General features: G+C 49.6%; 8 protein-coding genes across 8 annotated transcripts; all 8 read left to right on the top strand.

Annotated features, from left to right (window-relative positions):
• Window positions 1-258: 258 nt before the first annotated feature.
• N7478_007191 (putative polyketide synthase) lies at window positions 259-8,133 on the top strand (the record flags this gene model as incomplete). Its single annotated transcript, XM_056923405.1, has 4 exons — window positions 259-752; window positions 823-956; window positions 1,037-4,463; window positions 4,524-8,133. The coding sequence occupies 4 exons, from the start codon at window positions 259-261 to the stop codon at window positions 8,131-8,133; spliced, it is 7,665 nt and encodes a 2,554-aa protein (XP_056781442.1).
• A 1,027-nt stretch (window positions 8,134-9,160) lies between these two features.
• Window positions 9,161-9,854, top strand: N7478_007190 (short-chain dehydrogenase; the record flags this gene model as incomplete). The annotated part of the gene is made up of 2 exons (XM_056923404.1): window positions 9,161-9,164; window positions 9,235-9,854. The coding sequence occupies 2 exons, from the start codon at window positions 9,161-9,163 to the stop codon at window positions 9,852-9,854; spliced, it is 624 nt and encodes a 207-aa protein (XP_056781441.1).
• Window positions 9,855-10,203: 349 nt separating this feature from the next.
• On the top strand, window positions 10,204-10,983 carry rrg9 (mitochondrial ribosome assembly protein RRG9; the record flags this gene model as incomplete). Its single annotated transcript, XM_056923403.1, has 1 exon — window positions 10,204-10,983. The coding sequence occupies one exon, from the start codon at window positions 10,204-10,206 to the stop codon at window positions 10,981-10,983; it is 780 nt and encodes a 259-aa protein (XP_056781440.1).
• Window positions 10,984-11,637: 654 nt separating this feature from the next.
• On the top strand, window positions 11,638-14,241 carry N7478_007188 (putative intracellular protein transport protein (Sat1); the record flags this gene model as incomplete). Its single annotated transcript, XM_056923402.1, has 3 exons — window positions 11,638-12,178; window positions 12,242-13,309; window positions 13,361-14,241. 3 exons carry the CDS (start codon window positions 11,638-11,640, stop codon window positions 14,239-14,241), a joined length of 2,490 nt encoding a protein of 829 aa, XP_056781439.1.
• Window positions 14,242-14,860: 619 nt separating this feature from the next.
• On the top strand, window positions 14,861-15,885 carry N7478_007187 (putative 3-hydroxyisobutyrate dehydrogenase; the record flags this gene model as incomplete). The annotated part of the gene is made up of 2 exons (XM_056923401.1): window positions 14,861-15,067; window positions 15,130-15,885. The coding sequence occupies 2 exons, from the start codon at window positions 14,861-14,863 to the stop codon at window positions 15,883-15,885; spliced, it is 963 nt and encodes a 320-aa protein (XP_056781438.1).
• Window positions 15,886-16,147: 262 nt separating this feature from the next.
• Window positions 16,148-16,624, top strand: N7478_007186 (uncharacterized protein; the record flags this gene model as incomplete). The annotated part of the gene is made up of 1 exon (XM_056923400.1): window positions 16,148-16,624. The coding sequence occupies one exon, from the start codon at window positions 16,148-16,150 to the stop codon at window positions 16,622-16,624; it is 477 nt and encodes a 158-aa protein (XP_056781437.1).
• Window positions 16,625-17,200: 576 nt separating this feature from the next.
• Window positions 17,201-18,263, top strand: N7478_007185 (Mob1/phocein family protein; the record flags this gene model as incomplete). Its single annotated transcript, XM_056923399.1, has 4 exons — window positions 17,201-17,597; window positions 17,666-17,759; window positions 17,821-17,954; window positions 18,022-18,263. The coding sequence occupies 4 exons, from the start codon at window positions 17,201-17,203 to the stop codon at window positions 18,261-18,263; spliced, it is 867 nt and encodes a 288-aa protein (XP_056781436.1).
• Window positions 18,264-18,942: 679 nt separating this feature from the next.
• Window positions 18,943-19,948, top strand: N7478_007184 (F1F0 ATP synthase subunit 5; the record flags this gene model as incomplete). The annotated part of the gene is made up of 4 exons (XM_056923398.1): window positions 18,943-19,104; window positions 19,298-19,612; window positions 19,680-19,769; window positions 19,835-19,948. The coding sequence occupies 4 exons, from the start codon at window positions 18,943-18,945 to the stop codon at window positions 19,946-19,948; spliced, it is 681 nt and encodes a 226-aa protein (XP_056781435.1).
• Window positions 19,949-21,183: the final 1,235 nt, after the last annotated feature.

The raw sequence follows: 21,183 nt of genomic DNA, 5'->3' as shown, positions 1-21,183 counted from the left end.
TTTTAGGGTAGTTATGAATCCATGGCACACTACGGTATATAACTATCGAAGCTCTCGACTTCAACTAGGTCATCATAAATCAAACACATCTGGGCTGACTACCTTCTCACTCTATTCTCTTCATTCTATCTATTATTCACCCAGCTTCAATTCTACTAGCGACTTCGCTTCTCAAACACTCTCCTTCGACATTATCGATCACTCTATTTATCCATCCTTCCTAGCATTTCGAAGCATTCCTAGCAATAATTACTCGCAATGTCTTACGTGAACGAGCCTATCGCCGTCATCGGTACTGGTTGCCGATTTCCAGGCGCTTCCACCTCTCCTTCCAAGCTCTGGGAGCTTATGAAATCACCACGCGACGTCGGAAGCAAGATTGACCGCTTCAATGCGGACGGTTTCTACCACAAGGATGGTAGTCACCATGGAACCAGTAACGTACTGAACTCTTATTTGATTGATGAGGATACGCGCCAGTTTGATGCTCAGTTCTTCAACATTCCTGGTTCCGAGGCGGATGGAATCGACCCCCAACAGCGGGTTCTGATGGAGGTCGTTTATGAGGCGCTGGAAGCCTCGGGTCATAAAATTGAGGAGCTATCTGGCACTCAAACCGCCGTTTATGTCGGTCTGATGTGTAACGATTATGCGCATATTACATACCATGACTTGGAGTCGATCCCCAAGTATGCTGCTACTGGTACTGCCGCTAGCATTCTATCTAACCGAATTTCTTATTACTTTAATTGGTGAGTAATTCATTATTAAGCATACTGTTTCCTATCTTGCAGGATTTAGCTTACAATTGTTCCTTTCCAGGACCGGTCCTTCTATGACTATTGATACTGCCTGCTCCTCCAGTCTTATTGCCACACATCAGGCAGTTGAGACTCTCCGGAACGGAACATCAAATGTCGCAGTCGCGGCTGGAGCTAACTTGATCTTTGGACCCAGTAAGTATTCTCGGCTTCTATCCTCCTTATTATTCCAAACATTTCAAGTTTTTTCAATACTAACCAGCTTACGCCAACAGCCAACTATGTTGCCGAAAGTAACGTTAGCATGCTTTCGCCCACTGGCCGCAGTCGCATGTGGGATAACAAGGCCGATGGTTACGCCCGTGGTGAGGGTGTCGCTGCCGTCATTCTCAAGCGTCTCAGCGACGCCATCGCCGACGGTGATACCATCGACTGTGTTATTCGTGAGACCGGTGTGAACCAAGACGGTCGCACTCCCGGAATCACCATGCCCAGCAGCACCGCCCAGGCTCAGCTTATCCGCCAGACGTATGCCAAGGCCGGTCTCGACCTCGTGAAGGACCGCTGCCAGTACTTCGAGGCTCACGGTACTGGTACCAAGGCTGGTGACCCCCAGGAGGCCGGTGCTATCTACCGGGCTTTCTTCGGCGAAAACGCCAGCGAGGACCCCAACGACAAGCTCTACGTCGGATCCATCAAGACTATCATTGGTCACACTGAGGGTACTGCTGGACTCGCTGGCTTGATCCGAGCATCTCTTGCCATGAAGCATGGATTCATTCCTCCCAACATGCACTTTGATGAGCTCAACCCGGATGTTGAGCCTTACTACGGTAAGCTCGAGATCGTTAAGGCGGCTCAGCCATGGCCTACATTGCCTGCCGGTGTCCCCAAGCGTGCCAGTGTCAACAGCTTTGGCTTTGGTGGTGCCAACGCCCACGCTATCATTGAGTCTTACGAGCCCGCCACTGCTGTCGCTGAAGTTGCTACTCGGGATACAACCTCACCGGTGCCATTCTTGTTCTCAGCCAACTCTGAGAAGGCACTGAGCGCCCAGATCGAGAAGTACCTTGCCTTCTTGGATGAGGTCGATGTCGAGAACACCAACATTCGCGACTTGGCCTGGACTCTCTCTCGCCGCTCTGCCTTCCCTATCCGTGTTCCTGTCTCTGCCCTTACACTGGACACTCTGCGCAGCAAGCTTAACGCTGCAATGGAGGCCAAGAAGAGCGACGGCACCGCTCTTGGTGTTCGTCCCTCCCACAAGGCTACCAAGATCCTGGGTGTCTTCACTGGTCAGGGTGCCCAATGGGCCCGCATGGGTTACAAGCTAATTGAGACCTCTCCTTTCGCCGAATCCCTGATCAAGGCACTGGATGAGACTCTGCAGGCCCTTCCAGAGCAAGACCGCCCCGACTGGACCCTTCAAGGAGAACTGGCTAAGCCTGCTGATGAGTCTCGCATTATGGAAGGTACCTACTCTCAGCCCCTGTGTGCCGCCCTGCAGATCGTTCTCGTTGAGCTGCTGAAGCAGGCTGGTGTCACCTTTGATGTTGTGGTCGGTCACTCTTCTGGTGAGATCGGAGCTGCTTTTGCTGCTGGCTTCCTCAGTGCTCGCGATGCCATTCGTATTGCGTACTACCGTGGTCTCTATGGTAAGCTGGCCGGAGCTCCTGGCGATGTCTCTGGCTCAATGATGGCTGTTGGTACTTCCATGGAGGATGCCAGAGAATTGGCCGAGCTTCCAACCATGAAGCGTCACGGACGATTCAACGTTGCTGCTAGCAACTCCTCCGCCAGTGTGACTGTATCTGGTGACGAGAAGGCAATTGAGCGTGCTAAGTTCATCTTCGAGGATGAGAGCAAGTTCGTGCGTCAACTCAAGGTCGACACTGCTTACCACTCGCACCACATGGAGCCTTGCTCTGAGCCGTACATGGATGCGATGGCCCGCAACAAGGTTGCCGCCTGCGACCCTAACCCTTCATGCAAGTGGTACTCTTCGGTGCTCGGAGGTGACCTTGTCACTGGTGACATGAAGGAGCAGCTTGCTGGCTCATACTGGAGAGACAATCTGCTCCAGCCTGTACTGTTCTCCCAGGCTCTCGAGGCCGCTGTCAAGGCCGAGGGTGCCCCAGCTTTGGCCTTGGAGGTTGGTCCTCACCCAGCTCTCAAGGGACCAGCCAGTCTCGTCATTGAAGAAGCTGTTGGTTCTATGGTTCCTTACTCCGGCGTGCTCGGTCGCAAGTCAGACGATGTCGAGGCTTTCTCCGATGCAATTGGTGCCGTGTGGGCTAATGTCGGTACCACTGACTTGAACTACGGAGCTCTCGATGGTGCTTTTGTCAGCGATCCTCTTGACAAGCCCAAGTTCCTGCGTACAACCCCTGCCTACTCCTGGGACCACAACCAGGTCTTCTGGGCTGAATCTCGTCTGTCGAAGGCTATGCGTATGCGTAGCACCCCTCCCCATGAGTTGCTGGGCAACCGTATTGACAGTGGTGAAAATGAGATGCGCTGGCGCAACTTCTTGAAGCCAACCGAGATGCCTTGGACCCGTGGTCACTCTATCCAGGGCCAGACTATCTTCCCCGGTGCTGGTTTCGCTTCTATGGCTATTGAGGCCAGCAAGGGTTTTGCGGATGACTTCGGTGAGCAGATTGAACTCGTCGAGCTTGAGGATCTGAAGATCCACCGCGCCTTGGGTTTCATGGATGAGCAAGTTGGTGTTGAGATCGTTGTGAGTCTTAGCAACATCTTGCATGATGACACTTCTGGTCTCGTCACCTTCGACTACACCTGCTCAGCCGTTCCCTCCAAGGACGCACCTTTGGCCACCCACGCTACAGCTCGTGTTAAGCTCACCCTTGGTCTCGGTACCGCGGACACCCTTCCCGCTCGCGAGCCTCGATCCGAGGCCGACAAGATGACCGATGTCGACCCCGAGATCTTTTACAACTCTCTCGCCAAGCTGGGCTACAACTACGATGGCATGTTCAAGACTGTCACCTACATGAACCGTCGCACCATGACATCTTCTGGTACTATCCACACAGCATCCGAAGATGGATACAAGCCCGACTTGATTGTTCACCCCGCACCCCTGGATGTTGCATTCCAAGGTCTGTTCGGTGCCATCGGAGCACCCGGTGACGGTCAGCTCTGGACATTGATGGTTCCTACCATCATCCGCTCAATCAAGGTCAACCCCTCTACCTGCAAGACTGGCTGTGTTGACACCGATCTTTCCTTCGATGCCAATGTTGAGGTGGACCGATCCAACTTGGATATTGCTGGTGACATCGATGTCTTCGACGAGAACGGCAACGCCATCATGCAAATTGAGGGTCTTTCCGTTACTCCAGTGACTCAGATCACTGCCAAGGATGATGGCCAGAAGTTCTCCAAGATCTTCTGGGACACTGAGCGAAACGATGCCACCCGCTCTTTCAAGAAGTTCTGGGAGCAGGACTCTGAGAACGTGGAGAAGGCCGAGTTCTTCGAGCGTGTCTGCTTCTCTTACATGAAGCAGCTGCATGACAGCATCAAGCCCGAGGATATCCAAGATGCGGAACCTCAGAACAGGAAGTACCTTGCCTGGGCTACTTCCGTCGTCAATGCTGTGGCTGAAGGATCTCACCCAACCATCAAGAAAGAGTGGCTGAGCGACTCTAGGGAGTCCCTGGAGTCCCAGTTGAATGAGTAAGTCAAAACAACAACACAAGGATATTTGAAGAGAATTTACTAATCGCTATGATACAGTTACGCTATGGAGGACGAAGCTTTCCAGACTGTCATGACCCTTGGAGAGAACCTCGTTTCTCTTGTCCGTGGCGAGACCTCCGTTGAGGATGTTTTCGGTGATGCCAACGCTCTGAGCAACGTCCAGACATATGGTACTTCTGAGTACACCGACTTCCTCGGGGATCTTGTTGGCCAGCTTGGTCATAAGGCCAAGCAGATGGATATTCTCGAGATCAACGCCGGTGCCGGTGCTGCCACTGAGGCGATCCTGAACCGTGTCGGTTACCACGTTGGTTCCTACACTTACACTGATCTTACCAACGATCTCTTCGAGGAGGCCCAAGAGCTTTTCAAGGAGCATGACTCTCGCTTCGGTTACCGGGCCTTCGACTTGGAGAAGGACCTTGAAGAGCAAGGTTTCCGTGAGGAAAGCTACGACCTCATTGTCGCCTCTCGAGGCTTGCACGCCTCCAAGAGCATTGATGAGACCCTGACTAATGCCCGCAAGCTTCTCAAGGCTGGTGGATTCCTTGTTCTCCTCGAGACTACTGAGACCGGTGTCGTGCACTCTTCCTTCTTTGGTGGTCTGTCGCCATCTTGGTGGGTTACCGAGGAAGAGAATGATGAGCGCGTTGAGCAGCCTCTTCTCGCCAAGAAGGACTGGGATTCAGCTTTGAAGAAGGCTGGCTTCTCCGGTGTTGACACTGCCACTCCTGAGACTGGTCTGTCCGCTGTTCCCTTCACTCTTATGCTGACCCAGGCTGTCGACACCCAGATGCAGCTCATCAGAGAGCCACTTAACCTTGACAACGAGGGATCCATCAAGGTTCCTAAGCTTCTTGTCATTTCTGGTGAGACCGAAGCCACCGCTCGTATTCAGGAAGAGGTCCTTGAGCTTCTCAAGCCCTTCACAACTGAGGTCGAGATTGTTGCCAAGGTTGAGGACTTGAAGGCCGAGCAATTTGAGCCAAAGCAGCTGGTCATCAGTTTCATGGAGCTCGACCACAACATTTTCAACCCCTTCACTGCTGAGCGATGGAGCGCCATTCAGCTTCTTTCTGAGAAGGCACTCAACATTCTCTGGATGACTCGTGGTGTGAGCGGTGACAACGCATTTGCCAACATGATGGTTGGTGTGTCCCGTGCTCTGGTTCATGAGAAGCCTGATCTTCGCATTTCTCTTCTTGATTTCGCGACCAATGAGCCCATCGATACCAAGTACATTGCCAGCACCCTTTTGCGAAAGGTTGTTTCCCAGAACTGGAAGAACTGGGCTGAGACCTACGTCACCAGCTGGGTCTTGGAGCGTGAGATTCGCGCCGTGGGTGGTGAGAAGTGGATCCCACGTATGGCTCCTTGCGATGGCCTGGACCAGCAATACAACGCCTCCCGCCGAAAGGTCCACAACAAGGTTTCTCTCAAGGATACTGTTCTTTCTCTCGACAGCAATAAGGGTGTCACTGAGCTTCACCAGGTCAAGAAGGCTCACTGGGAAGTTGAGGAGCGCACTAACCTTGTTGAGATCGAGACTCTCCGCACTACCTTGGCAGCTCTTGCAGTTCCTTCCGTTGGATCTGTTCACCTGCTTGTCGGTAAGGTTGTTGGAGAAGACCAGACCGTTCTGGCTCTGACTGAGACCGTGCAATCGAAGATCTCTATCCCTGAGAACCAGGTTCTTCGTGTTGACGTTCCCGAGGACCAGACTCAGGAGCTCCTTGTGGCTGCTACGAACTTCCTTCTTGGTAACTACTTGGTCTCGCAGACTACCAAGAACACCTCACTGTTGGTTCACGAGCCAACCGATGCTTTGACTGTTGCTCTGACAGACTTGTCTCGCTCTCGCAACATCGCTGTTGGTCTGACAACCTCCGACCCCTTGCGCCAGAGCAACGATGTGCAGATTAACTTCGTCCACCCCGCTGCTCACCGTCGCAAGATTAAGTCTATTCTGCCTGCCAAGCTGTCTACCTACGCCTACTTCACAGGCGAGCATGAATCGGCCCGTTCTGGTGCCCATCTGGAGGCACACCTCCCATCTTGGGTCAAGCGTGTCTCTTCTGACAAGTTCTTGGGCGAGCGTGCTGATCTTGAGTCATCTGCGGATATTCTTAACCTGCTTACGCAGGCTGAGACCTTCTACAAGGACCACTCCGACCTTGACACTACTGAGCATGTCGAGGAGCTGACTCTGGCTGACATTACCAGCTACCAACAGGACAAGTCTCACTTCAAGATTGAGACCCTTGACATGTCCCCTGAGCAGGAGTTCGCTACCAGCACCCTCCGAACCCCCGAGGATGTTGTCAAGTTCCGTGGCGACAAGACTTACTGGCTCGCCGGTCTTACTGGTGACCTTGGTCTGTCTCTTACTCGCTGGCTGATCTCGCGTGGTGCTCGCCACATTGTGCTCACCTCACGTAACCCCAAGATTGATGCTGCGTGGTTGGATGCCATGAACGCCAATGCCACTGTGAAGGCCTTGCCTATGGACATCACCAACATGGAGTCTGTCCAGAAGACTTACAACACCATCCTCGAGACTATGCCACCTGTGGCTGGTGTCTGCAACGGTGCCATGGTTCTTCACGATGGTCTTGTTGCTAACCAGTCATACGAGGACTTCAACGGCACCCTGGAGCCCAAGGTCAAGGGAACCCAGTACCTCGATGCTTTGTTCCCCAACAACGACTTGGACTTCTTCATCATCTTCTCGTCGCTTTCCTATGTCACTGGAAATGTTGGACAGGCCAGTTACGCCGCTGCCAATGGTTTCATGTCCAGTATGGCTGAGGGTCGTCGCCAGCGAGGACTTGCTGGTTCCGTCATGCACTTGGCTGGTATCTACGGTATTGGATATGTCACTCGTCGCGAGGCCAACCTGCTGGACCGTCTCGAGAAGATGGGTTACTCTAACATCTCCGAGTGGGACTACCTCCAGTACTTCGCTCAGGCCGTGCTGGCTGGTAAGCCCGACAACGGCTCCGATGGTATCTGGGAGTTCACTTCTGGTATCAAGCCAGTCAACAGTGACAACGACAACCCTCCCCCATGGATCGATGTTCCCCGTTTCTCCTGGTACCGTCGTGTGCGCTCCAAGAACAACGACGGCGCTGATGGTGAGAAGGTCTCTGTCCGTGACAACATCAAGGAGCAGACTACCATGGATGGTGTTAAGGCAGCTCTACTTGAAGGTTTCGTCGCCAACTTGTACAAGCTTCTTCAGATGCGCCCTGAGGATGGTGCTATCTCCCCCAGCACTCCTATGATCGAGCTTGGTATCGACTCTCTCGTTGCTGTCGACATGCGAGTCTGGTTCACCCGTGAGCTTGATCTAGACTTGCCAGTTCTCAAGCTGCTGGGTGGTGCTACTGTTGAGGACATGGTGGAGGATGCCGTCACAAGACTGGCACCTGAGCTTATCCCTAATGTCAAGGGTTCCGCAGCCGCCAGCAAACCTGAGGAGGGCTCCAAGCCCGAGGGTGACTCTAAGGAAGTCTCAACCGAGCAGGCCTCGAGCGAGCAAGGAGAGTCACAGGGCACCTCTGCCGAGGATTCTGAGGAGTCAAGATCCCTTGTCTCCGATCCCCTCACCACTCCTGAAGTGAGTGATCACGAGGACAAGGAGTAAATAGATTGATAGATTGATTATTTTTATGTTTTTACGATGGCGTTTTTGACTTGTATTTTATTTCCTTTGTCTTGTTTATATTTTTGTCCTGTTTATATTAGCGTTTCTACAAAATGATTTTATATTTTGTTCTTCAAATTTTCTCCCGCCTCAAGTAATGTAGCTCCATTCCAAGTAAACATTACACATTGATCTATTCAGCATTAATTCTATCTATCTTAGTTACGTCCCAAGTCTCGATAAATTTAATTTTAATAGCATCAACTCTATCTTGAATCCTCCATATATTTAATTTTTCCCTTCTTAGCTTCACCCCAGAAGTATAGAAATTTCAGAAAATCATCTGATTATAATCCCTAACGTGAATTTGGAAATAGAGTTGCCGTATCAGGTATCCGCGGCCCCCATCTTCTGACGATGGTGATCGTCCATGTTTATGGCTAAAAAACGGTGAGCGTGTAGATGATGTCACGGACCTTTTCGGCCCCAAGTGATATCCTTATTGCGTGACAAGTACCATATCAAAACACAGTCAGATAGCTTCACAGTCAGTGAGCATCGCCACAGTATCCTTAGAGCTCAAGAGACAGTCTGATTCCCTTGTTTTCACTGCCTTGCATTCACAGGGCCCAGGCAAAAATGTCGGCCCATATTGGAAAGAAAACAGTTCTCATTACAGGGTGAGCAAGAATGGACTGCAGGTATTCATGAGACATGGCTTTGAATTGACGAGAGTAGTTGCACTCCTGGTGGCATTGGACATGCCCTTTGTCACGAATTTAATCAACAGGGTACGGTAAATATTCAAATTCTGAACATAATATCCATCGATCCACTATACATTACACTAATCATACTCTAGGACTGCATGTCATTGCTACAGCGCGGGAATTGTCTGTCCTGGCAGATTTGGCTGAGCTGGGAATGAGTACCGTCCAACTTGATGTTACCAATCCCCTGAGCATTGAAAATTGTCACAAAACCGTTCAAACCATTACTGGAGGGCACCTGGATATCTTGGTGAACAATGCGTACGTAAATTGGCTGACGTACTCTTATAACACTCATTGCAGGATGAAGCTAAACAATCTCCTTCTAGAGGCCGCACTCATGTGCATCCCGCAATAGACCTCTCTATTCCAGAGGTTCGGGAAACCTTTGAGGTTAATGTTTTTGGAATGATGGCGATGATTTCTACCTTTTCAGGCTTTCTTATTGTGGCCAATGGCCTCGTCATCAACATTGCATCTTCGGCAGCCGTGTTACCATACACGTTTGGCAGTGCCTATTGTGCCAGTAAAGGTGCCATTGTCAGTTATAGCCGTACTTTACGCCAGGAGCTAGAGCCACTTGGTGTGAGAGTTATGGTTTGTATGGCAGGAACCGTGCGATCCAATATTCATAACAAGGAATACAGGAGTCTAGCCACAGACTCGGTATATCTTCTTGTCGATGACGTTTTCCAGAAACGTCAAAGATTTGTCAACAAAGCAAATCCATACGATACTAAGCTGTTTTCAAAAGAGCTGGTGGCCAGCGCCTTGAGCTATGAGGTTCCATGGCTTCTCAGGAGTTGGTTTGGTCGGCCAGATTGGTTCTGGTCCGGAGGACTAGCACGAGGAGCGTGGTGGAGAACTACCATTTTCGGGGAATGGTTGAATGACTGGGCTTGTTCTAAGATATTTGATTTATCCAGACTTTCGAAGAAGAAGGCTGAATAAAACGCTCCAAGCTTAAATACCGCCATGATGAATAGTTACTACTATGGATGGCATCGATGGAATGAAGTAGTTTGACGTTAGATTTTACAAGAAACGGAACATTACGATAGTATACATCAGCTCTTAATCAAGTTCTTCTCCACAAAAATCTCAATATCAATCTATTAAAATATTAAAATATTTGTAAACTGTATTAGTTCATCTAAACAAGAACCATGGATCGTGTATGGATCTTCGCGCCTGAAAGTCAAGGCAGCGGAATCTCTTATCTTATCGCATGTTTGCCATCCATCATCTTTTTCTCTGTCGCATATCCAGTTCTCCTTTTGCACCAAGGACTCCTTCCATTATGGCAACAAAATGTGCTACCCCTGCAAGCTTAGCCTTGCCAAGGGCCCTTCATAGATTTTTCTGCTCCGAACTCCCTCACTCCCCGCGCCCTTCTCTTTTTGTTCGCTATTCTCGAACTCTTCAACAAGCTAGGCAAATCAGTTCGAGTCGGTTCCACCACGACCAGGAACAGTCGCATCGCGCGGTTTCCGACCATTTCAAAACCTCCGATATTAAGACCTCTGTGAAGTCCTCCCATACTTCCTTTAAATCTCCATCCGACTCCACCACGAAACCTCACAGAACCCCCAAAGCCGGCAAAGATCGCAAGACTGCCAAAGATACAGATAAGAAATGGAACAAGATCAACAAATTAAACCAAGAGCCCAAAGTCAAAATGGGGCCTGAGGATTGGCAGATTCAAAAACAGGCGCTCAGTCAGAAGTTTCCCGCAGGTTGGAATCCTTCAAAGAAGCTCTCTCCCGATGCACTGGATGGAATACGCCAGCTGCACGCAAGTGCGCCCGAGCAATTCACAACCGCTGTCCTAGCTGAAGAGTTCAAGATCTCGCCTGAATCGATTCGTCGAATTCTGAAAAGCAAGTGGAGGCCGTCTGGCGAGGAGGTTGAAAGTAGGCGCAAACGATGGGAAAAGAGACACGAGCGCATTTGGAGCCATATGGCCGAGCTTGGTCTTCGGCCAATGACTAAATCCTCGCTTCCATGGGCAGATTCACAAACTCTGTATAAGGACAATGGCGAAGGCGAAGGCGAAGGCGAAGGCGAGAGCAAGAAATAGTCCAATTCGTCGGGCTTTTTTCCTCTGTATAATTTTCTGTATAAATATCTCCAAGCTCGCACTTGTCTTTGCATCAACAAGTGACTACATGTATTATATCATTTGCATATTTCTGGCGTGGCGCTTGGGTCTCATATTTCAAAATCATCACGAAAATATTCCTCTTTATATCTCCAATTTACCCCAATTGTCATATTCAATTCGAAGTGATTGTCCCTGTAGATCCATTGACTCAAGTTACCTTAAGGTTTCTTTAGAAAAGCGAACGTACATCAGAAAACTCACTAGCTAGTCTTTTCAATATTGAAATAAATCTGGAGCTTCTGCTTCCAAAGCAATGGAATTCAATAAGTGTAACCTCTGGAGAGTTAACTCTCGGAGCTTGAACTGCGGAGGTGCCGCCCACGCAACAACTCCTTGATCTCCGCCTCGGCAGCGCTGTACCTCTCTTGTACCTCTCTGCACCTCGACCTTGCATCAGCTCAATCAGCATGACCTTTTCACCATGACCTATAACGAATGTCAACACCTCTATTGACGTATGGAATGTTCCGACTATCCGTGATAATCGCCGTCAATTCCTTTGACCCTCAACGGATTTGAAGATCTGCCCCCGGAGATAGCTGACGGCCCACATGCTCACACCGCGTCGCCATGCCGTCAAACATCCAGGTCTTCGTTAAATGGAAGGATCAGACAATTTTTGCCGGGGAGAATGTGGAATGTACCATCACGTTTAAGAACGTGGCAGAGACCAAGTCGACCGCCAACCCTGCAGGCGAAGGCCACCAGCGCAAGACGTCTCGAGTCGCGAACCACACCAGCAACAATAACTCAGACTCCTTTCTCGGCTTCAAATCGCCGCAGGGTCTCTTCTCCGGTCGGCGATCGTACTCTATCAGCTCTCAAAGAAAACCCTCAAACCATCGTGCCGCCTCGTCCCTGAGCACCCCAACCATTGCTTCCCATAGCTTCCCGCCCGCCAGCAACCCCTCCTCCACCCCCCGAAGCTGGCAGCCCGGCCACAGCCATAAGCGATCGGTATCGATTCTTTCCATTGATAGCGAGGGCCAAACAGATAGTTCGCCCTCGCCACACTATAACAGGGGCAAACCTGCCAGGGGACATGGACGATCAGCTAGTCTGCAAATTGTTCCCAGGAGGAATGATAGCTACGATGATTCTTACAGGAAAGGTACGTTTCGCATACGAATGATCTGCCATGAGGCATGAGAACTAACAATCTGTCTGATTACAGCGGCGAGAGCTCCCATGCGTGGCCTACCACTCACAGAATCTCCGAGCGAGTCTGCTGCCCCCGCTACCCTCAAAGTTGACACCAACAATATTGGCCGCCCAGGTCGTCCTGGATCCATTGCCAACAGCCCCGTCGGCCCAGCCGAGTCCTTGCGCTCTGCACGCCGACCTCAATTACCCTCCTTCGATTTCAAATTCCCACCAGGTCCTCCAAACGAAGCCCCAAACAATCGCCCTGCTCTGACCCCTTCGCCGAAATCTGAACGAATCCCATCGCCATCAAAAGCTCCAAGAGATGTATCAGGGGGCGTTCCCCGTCCTCATCAACAGCTTGCGCGTGTGATTTCGGCCACGAGTGTGAATGGAAGTAGCCGAAGCAGTGGAGAGTTCTATTCCATCAGTGATCATTCAAGCGAAACGTTAGCATCCGAATACACGAACTATTCTGCGCAAGGCTCGCGTGCTCCCCCTTCTGTTCGACATGCAAGACACTACTCGAGTGCTGTGACCTCTTCGATGAAGCCCGCAGACAGCCAGGCGCTGTTGATGGGCTATGCGCAAGTAAGTGCATCATTTACCGTAGACGGGTCGCTTGTAAACCAATCCGTTTTTGATGAAGTGAAACGCAAAGGCGTTGTCGGTGGTCAAGCTGGGTCTGGTGGGCTACCGGGACGACCAAGTTCAGCCAGCTCTGAGCGCTCTCGCAAGGGAGGTGGATTTTGGGGTGCACTCAAGTGGACCGCTATTGAAGATTCGATCAATGGTCTTTTGTCAAACAATGAGCTTGATGGCCTTCGCGAAATGCGTGGCGTGGCATCCTCACGCTCAATTCCCCTACTATCTACTCCACAGTCACTTCTTTTCGTTGACTTGCGGCTGGCACCAGGAGAAGAGCAGTCATATTCATTCTCATTTTCGCTTCCTAGAGGACTCCCGGCGAGTCATAAAGGAAAAGCTATAAAGATATCTTATAACCTGGTCATTGGAACCCAGCGACCTAGTGCACCCAACGATACCCAGCGAGTCAATCGCATCAATATCCCATTCCGTGTATACAGTGGAGTGAACGGTAAGTTAATCTCCCCGAACTACTATCTGAGCTAGTCTAATTGATTTTCAGACAAGGGAGATGTGCTAGGACATGATTTGATGTCACCATACGTGCTCCTGCGAGACGAAGCGAAGGTCCAAAAAACTGGGCCCGCTGCACCAGTCGTTCCAAATCCCCAGAGCCTAAGTGGGTTATGGAACTCTGCTGGTGATTTCCTCTCCTATGTGGATGAAATTCTTGACCAGCGTGCGCGCTCAAACACACTTTTTCCACCGGGTGCTCTCCCAGAAAGACGAGCGAGCTACGATGGACCTGCCCAAGCGCTCTCTTGCAAGGACATCATTGATATGGCTATTCTTCGCAGCAATCAGGCCATTCAGTCACGGCGCAGTCCCAATAGGTTTGAAATTGCTCGTGATGGAAAACGGATCGCCGTGGTTGTTTTGAATCGCCCCGTGCACAGATTAGGTGAAACCATCGTTGCGACTGTCGATTTTGGCAATGCTGCTATCCCTTGTTATGCAGTGCGAGCGTCCCTGGAGACGTCAGAGAAAGTTGTCCCTACTTTGGCAGTCCGATCAAACGCCAGTATTCACCGGACTACTCGTCGCATTCACGCGTCATTATTCGAGAATACCCTGTACGCCACCCGTGTGGTGTTCAACCCTGCTATCCCTATATCCGCTACCCCGACGATTCTCACAAGTGGAGTAACGCTCGATTGGGACTTGCGTTTTGAGTTCGTAACACCGAACACTCTGAATGGGGACGGTCAAGGGCCTTCGGGCACTAAACTCCTTGAGACCATGTCCTCTGATGACCGTGGAAAGGTACTTTCAGCTATGGAGCATTTGGGCTGCGAATCTTTTGAAATATCTATCCCGTTGACTGTCTATGGAGAAACAGTACGGGAGCAGAATCCAGAAGAAAAGGAAGGATACGCCATTTAAACGTGATCCCCGGGGTTCTTTCGGTGCCTGCCGTGCGGGTGTCCTACTTGTATTTGATCTAGATATTCCTCTATCCGGTCGTGGATATCTCCCTACCACCAGTTTACATGATCTGGTCCATTTCTTTATACTCACATGTAGGTCGGTTTGACTTGTTTCTATCTCAGCCATTATTGCCTACTAGTCCACCATTTTCTAGATTGCGGTCTAGTCTAAAATACCTATTTCATCTTGTTCATATCAAATCATATTATCGTATACTGGTATGCCCGGCAGTATTTTAAAACTTGTATAAACATTTCCTGGCGATGGATGTACCAAGGATTGGTGGCACATGATTCGCTTTTAATATTGCAGTGGGAAACGGCCGACTTCCAAGGAATCTATACGATTCTTTCCTTGCCCTATGTAACCGTGAATGCCCACGGGGCCCAAACATTGCGGGGGAATAAGCTTGGCTTGGACCTAGGGGCGCCCAATAGCGTGACGTAGGGCTGCATTCCAAGAACTGACTTGACATCATATTGAATGAAAAATAATCCAAGAAACCTACAATATAATAACAAGCTAACAGCGTATTCTCTTTTCGTTTTCTTGGGCTATATCCTTATCAATCAAAATGACACTTGAAAATCTCAACAGCGTTGGCTTAGTGGGCCTAGGGTCTATGGGAACATGGATGGCAGCTCATCTCGCAGAGAAGTTACCTGCAACTACGCAGATTTTTATTTTTGACAAAGCTACCCCGCTCATGAACGACCTATCCTCAAGATACCCCAATAAAGTGGTCCAATGTATCAATCCGAAAGATGTTGCAGATCGATCGGTATGTCAGCGTCGATTCAGCCCTACGTGATTCAAATCCTAGTTCCTAACCTTGGTATCCAGGATATCGTTCTGACAATACTACCAGAAGGTAAACATGTCAAAAGGGTTTATCTGTCAGAAGATGGAATCTGTTCTGGTGATATCAAGGGAAAGCTTCTTATAGATTGCTCGACCATCGACACGGCCAGCTTCCTAGAGGTTGGCGATCATATAACAAACCTCTCGCCGTCAACAAAACTCTACGATGCCCCGATAAATGGAGGAGAGACTGAAGCCAAAGAGGGTAGCATCACATTTCTACTAGGATGCCCAAATGACAACGATCCACAGCTTGAAAGATTGGTTGAATTACTGTCCCTCGTGGGATCCAAGGTTATTCGATGCGGAGCCCCATCTCTTGGTCTAGCTGCCAAACTGTCGAGTGACTATCTCTCTGGCATAATTACGATAGCCTGTGCAGAGGCCATGGACATGGGAATTCGCTGTGGAGTAGATCCTCGAGTTCTGGCAAATGTGTACGAGTCTGGCTCGGCACAGAATACTATCTGTGATCGATTCTGTCCTGTTCCTGGTGTGTACCCCGAAGCACCTCTAGCGAACGGATTTAGGAATGGCTTCGATGTCCAAATGATGCGCAGGGATTTCGGGTTAGCAGTGGCATTAGCTCACAGGGCTGAGTCTCGAAATGTCCTTGGTGGGGCTGGGTTGAAGATCTATGAAGGTGCTAGTGAGGATCCGCGATGTACAGAGCTAGACTCCAGGGTTATCTTTCGTTATTTAGGTGGTAATGAGAACTGGCGGAATGATCAGAAATGAGTCTCATAAAAAGTGAGATTTCTATTTCTCTGCTTAAGCAAATACCCTTGAACTATGCACATATGCCGTCATGCGGGGCACCATGACCGCCGCCCTACAAGCCCTGTACATACCCTATTTAATCCGACCCGGGACCACAGTAACTACCTGCTACCCATACAAGTCCTCGGCTACCATATCAATCAGCAATTCCTCAATTCTTAAGCTCCAAACAATTATCAACTCAGTACAACCTCATAAACCATCCTAGTCCTTCCCCACAATGTCCACCGATCCAAAATACAATGACCTCCACCAACAACTCTTCGAAGAAGGTCTCAGAGTCCGTCGTGCCGTAGTAGGCGATTCCTACGTCGACCAAGCCCTTGAGAACGGATCATCTGAATTCGCCTGGGCAGGACAACAACATATTACTGAATGGGCATGGGGCAATGTATGGACAAGGCCAGGGCTGGAGCGACGGGATCGCAGTCTGCTCAATATCGGCATGTTAATGGCTTTGAACCGTGCGCCCGAGCTGGCTGTTCATATTCGAGGTGCTCGTAACAATGGATTGAGCGAGCTTGAGATTCGTGAGGCTATTATCCATGTAACTGTCTATTGTGGTGCTCCTGCGGGTGTGGATGCGATGAAAACTGCTGAACGAATGTTCAATGAGATGGCTGAGAAGGGAGAGATGCCGCGTGAGCTTGGATCGAAGGCTAAGAGTAAGGAAGATGCGAAAAACGAGTCGAAATAGCTGCTTATCACATTTGGTTGCTGGTCCACTGTTCGGGGCTTTTTGATCTGTTCAAAAGTGCATGCTCTAGGGCGAATTATATATAGAAGAAAAAGTCGAATATTGAAAGCCAATACTAGTATTTTTCTGGCCTTGTGGAAAGTATTATCTGAATCATCCCAAGCCCAGAACTCAAAAATATAATCTAATTTAACTAAAATCAACTTGTAGACAGCTCATATGCCGTCGTCGCTCGCATAGATTCGATCTGACGTGGATGTGGTGGTAACTGGGGCAACGCGGGGCTCATCCATGGATCCGCCGTTATCACATTTGGTGGAGCAGCTGAACCCGATAACCACCACTTCCTTGCACTGCGCACACATCGCCGATCGTGTCTTATTTCCTCCCTTGTATCACATCGAATTTTCCGCGCAGACGAACCTTGGAACCACTCTTGACGTACGGCATGCCGAATCCCATTCCCCGAGAACTCTAGAAGAAAGAGCCAGCTGACCTGACATCGGAATGCAGGGACGTCGCGATCTACCCACCCACGCCGCAAATAACTGTTCAAGGAATTCTTCCTGATTGAAGATGGCTTCTTTCATCACCACCATGTCTGTCCCCGCTCCTCCTACCCCTGTTCATTCCTCCACTGCCTCGGGCGTGTCTCGATCGTCCCCAAATCGATCCTCCTCTTTGAGCCTGAGCCCCTCGTTCTACCAGACGACCCGCACCTCCCATGTCCCTTTACTAGAACCACCATCCTATCTTTCACCTGCTGTTCGCGCCCTCAAACAAGGCTGCTTTGGACTGACACCTCCCAGCAATGCACGCACAAGGGCTCCCTTCAAGCCTCGATCTGCCGCCAAAGGCACGAGCAGTTACCAGTTGAGACAGTTCGCCGAAGCCACATTAGGTAGTGGTAGCTTGCGCAAAGCTGTAAAGCTTCCCGAAGGCGAAGATTTGAACGAATGGCTTGCGGTCAACGGTATGATGTTCTGGTTGCGTTACCTGCTTTGCGGCGAGATACTAAGAGCGCTATGTATTCGGGTTTAGTTGTCGATTTCTACAATCAAATCAACCTCCTATACGGATCCATAACAGAATTCTGCTCACCACAGACATGTCCTGAGATGAAGGCTACGGATGAGTACGATCAACTTGCGACTGACAAGATGCTTTTACCCGATCTGGGCTAACAAGGCATTCAGATTTGAGTACTTGTGGCAAGACTCAGAGAAATTCAAGAGACCTACAAAGATGTCTGCACCGGAATACATTGAACACCTGATGACTTGGGTCCAAGGAAATATTGATAATGAACAAATGTTCCCGAGCCGAATCGGTTCGTCACCCAAGGACCTTCAACAATTACCTTGGATCTAATTGCTGATTCAAATTGATTTCCACAGGCGTCCCATTCCCCAAAACCTTTCCAAGTCTCCTGCGTCAGATCTTCAAGCGATTGTACCGAGTTTACGCCCATATCTACTGCCACCATTACCCAGTTGTAGTCCACCTTGGCCTTGAGCCACACCTCAACACCAGCTTCAAGCATTACGTCTTATTTATCGACGAGCACAAATTGGCCAGTGGGAAGGATTACTGGGGACCCTTAGGCGATCTAGTCGACAGTATGTTGCGCAGTGACTAAGGCTTCCTCTCTGCTTCGGTTTCCTTTATGATGAAGAATTATGGCCATATGTGCATGAGGAGGCCGTTTGCTCTTGATCTTATCTTGGCGGCGACAGTTTCCGGTGGAGAAAGGGACAGGCGGGATCCTCGATGGCGTTTTGGGCGTGGAGCATGCATTACTTGACGTCGATTTATTTACTTTCCCCGTTTACGGGAACTGCTCGGTGTTTTTGGAAAAGATCCAGTGTATGCTTATATTGCAGTTTTATCACTCAATTATTATAAAACCTTTACCAATGTGGTTATAGGTAATTCGTTGCAAACCGTCCATGTCCGTATCTCGCAGTGTTATATTGTTGGATCAAGCTTAGGTAATGACCACTGGGTTTGAATACCTACGAGAAGAGATCAAAAAATAGTTGGAAACATCCATATTTTACTTGTGAAGTCGAACTTGAAAAGAGAAAGGCTTGTTCATATGTGTTGATTTATGAATTCATCAAGCTTAACGCTCCCGCACTAAGTAAAATTACTGCGAAAATCGGGCTGCTTACCTGATCCGCACCACGTGATCCGGGAAGAAGTCGGACCTCCATCTCAACCTTCACGATACACCCGACCGCCGCTCGCATCCTCCCCCATCTCAACTCCCTGGTCACCTCCCTCACCCCGAGGCTCCCCTCACACTCAATTCCACGATGATGTCCGCTCGTGTCGCCCGCTCTGGCCTGCGTGCCGCCCAGCAATTCTCCGCGCCTCGCTCGACCTTCATGGGTCTGCGCACCTATGCCACCCCGGCCCAGGAAGTCCGCCCTCCCGTCGCTCTCTTCGGTGTTGATGGTACCTACGCCACTGCTCTGGTATGCCTTCGACCTTCCCAATGACTAAATCTCGCGATATCCATTTTTCTCGACGACCCCGTGTCTCCCCGACCCCTCCCGTCAACCCCCTCTGTTTTCAATGCCGAAAATGGAAGCTTGCATTTGAGCCTGAACCAGAACCATATTTTTATACGAAAACTCGACTGACCATATTATTTTCTTCTTATAATAGTTCACTGCCTCTTCGAAATCTGCTGCTATCGACCAGACCGCTAAGGCTATCGCTACCCTCGGCCAGACCCTGAAGGCCGACAAGAAGCTGGGAACCATCCTCGGTGCCCCCACCCTGACCTACGCCGACAAGCAGCAGATCGTCCAGGAGCTCCAGAAGGTTGCTGGCGCTGACAAGGCCGACATCATCAAGAACTTCCTCGAGACTCTTGCTGAGAACAACCGTCTCGGTGCCCTTGAGGGTGTTTGCGAGAAGTTCGCTACCCTGATGGGTGCTTACCGTGGCGAGATCGATCTTAACGTCACCTCCGCTCAGGTACGTGGTTCTAAGGAGAGAATATTATCGATAAAATGGATTGCGTCTAACATAACTTGATAAATAGGAGCTTGATGCCAAGACCCTCTCCCGCCTCGAGAAGGCCGTTTCCAAGTCCGAGTACAGCCAGGGCAAGAAGCTCAAGGTTATCGCCACTGTACGTCCAAAATCCTATCACAATTTGAAATCGACCAAGAGAGTACAAACTAATTTCCATTACAGGTTAACCCCGACCTTGTTGGTGGCCTCGTTGTCGAGATCGGTGACCGCACCATTGACCTCAGCGTTTCCTCCAAGATCGCTAAGATGAACAAGGCTCTGACTGATGCTTTGTAAATGTAAAATAGCCCTTGAGATTTGTTGGGAGGGTGTTTTAGATATAGCATCATCCCGCATGAACGGTAGCGTTTGGTGAAGGCAGAGAAGGGGATTTCTGGATGATTTCCCTAGCCCTTGATCTCTCATTTCGATTTGTTTCCATTATTTGTGAACCTGCACAATACACCTTTTCTTCCCACTGCAATCTGTTTCACTGGAATTATCCCGGCGTAATGCAAGCTGGCTGGTCCTGTAAAACCTACCAAGTTTACGCTTACCAGCCACTTGCAATCGAAAAGTAAATACTGCATGGAGTAGCAAGCTAGTAGAGCCCACTCAGGAATAGCCTATTGAAGGGATTCGTTTTGTATGTTTTCCATCATGTAGCGTCTCTTTTCTGGAGTATGTAGGTGTCTGGCCAAAACAGAGCAAGTACTTTCTCCGAGAAGCTCTATGAGCCACATTCCAATTTCAATTCCCATTCCAAACTGTACTTGGATATACTTTCCAGAGTAGCAAGCCCATTCTACGAACGAGAACAACGAACTTGCTAATACCCTTTGGCTAGCAACAGCTGCAGTGTCATCCGTGAACAGAGCTCTATATTAAATCCTAGCAATATTGCCATTTTGGGGATCTCAATGAGTACCTTAGACCCAAATCAGAAAAAGCTTAAACTTAAATGGACCCATTAGTACACATACACCTCTTTATGATTTTAAAAATAGACAAGCAGACAAGTATACAAATGTAAATTTGGAGATGCCAACTAAGCTGGGGCGTATCATGAAACATCTAAAACCACCTAGACATCCGATGAAACGCAGCCCCTACAAGACAATACAGACAACTTGTAAATAAATAATAATACGCAAATGACATCGATAATTTTCTGCAACAGATCTTGCCGAGAAAATAGCCACGGTACCTGATCCATAATCGGCAAATCCAAGCTAGTAACCACCCAATGCAAGGGCACCAACGGCCCCAGCGGATATCAACGGGCGTAGGTACCTTGTTTCAGCCTGACAATCTCCTCATTAGCTAGAAGATAAAGGATTCAGACCCAGACTGCATGGTGGCGTTTAATGATCTTCTTTGCAGGACGCAGCATGTAAGTTCAGTTTGGGGTAATAGAGAGAAAGAAAAAGAGAAGAGATAGAGAGAAAAAAACACAAAACTCAATTTACGCCGTAGCAGTGCCAACGAAGGGCTCCAGACCGGCGGGGGCCCGGGTACATACAAATAATGAG

The sequence above is a fragment of the Penicillium angulare genome, assembly GCF_028827245.1.
Source record: "Penicillium angulare strain IBT 27051 chromosome Unknown utg000004l_segment0_segment0, whole genome shotgun sequence".
In the NCBI taxonomy this organism is placed as follows: Eukaryota; Fungi; Ascomycota; class Eurotiomycetes; order Eurotiales; family Aspergillaceae; genus Penicillium; species Penicillium angulare.
Note: the sequence above shows the minus strand (reverse complement) of the source record. Positions and strands in the feature narration are given on the sequence as shown.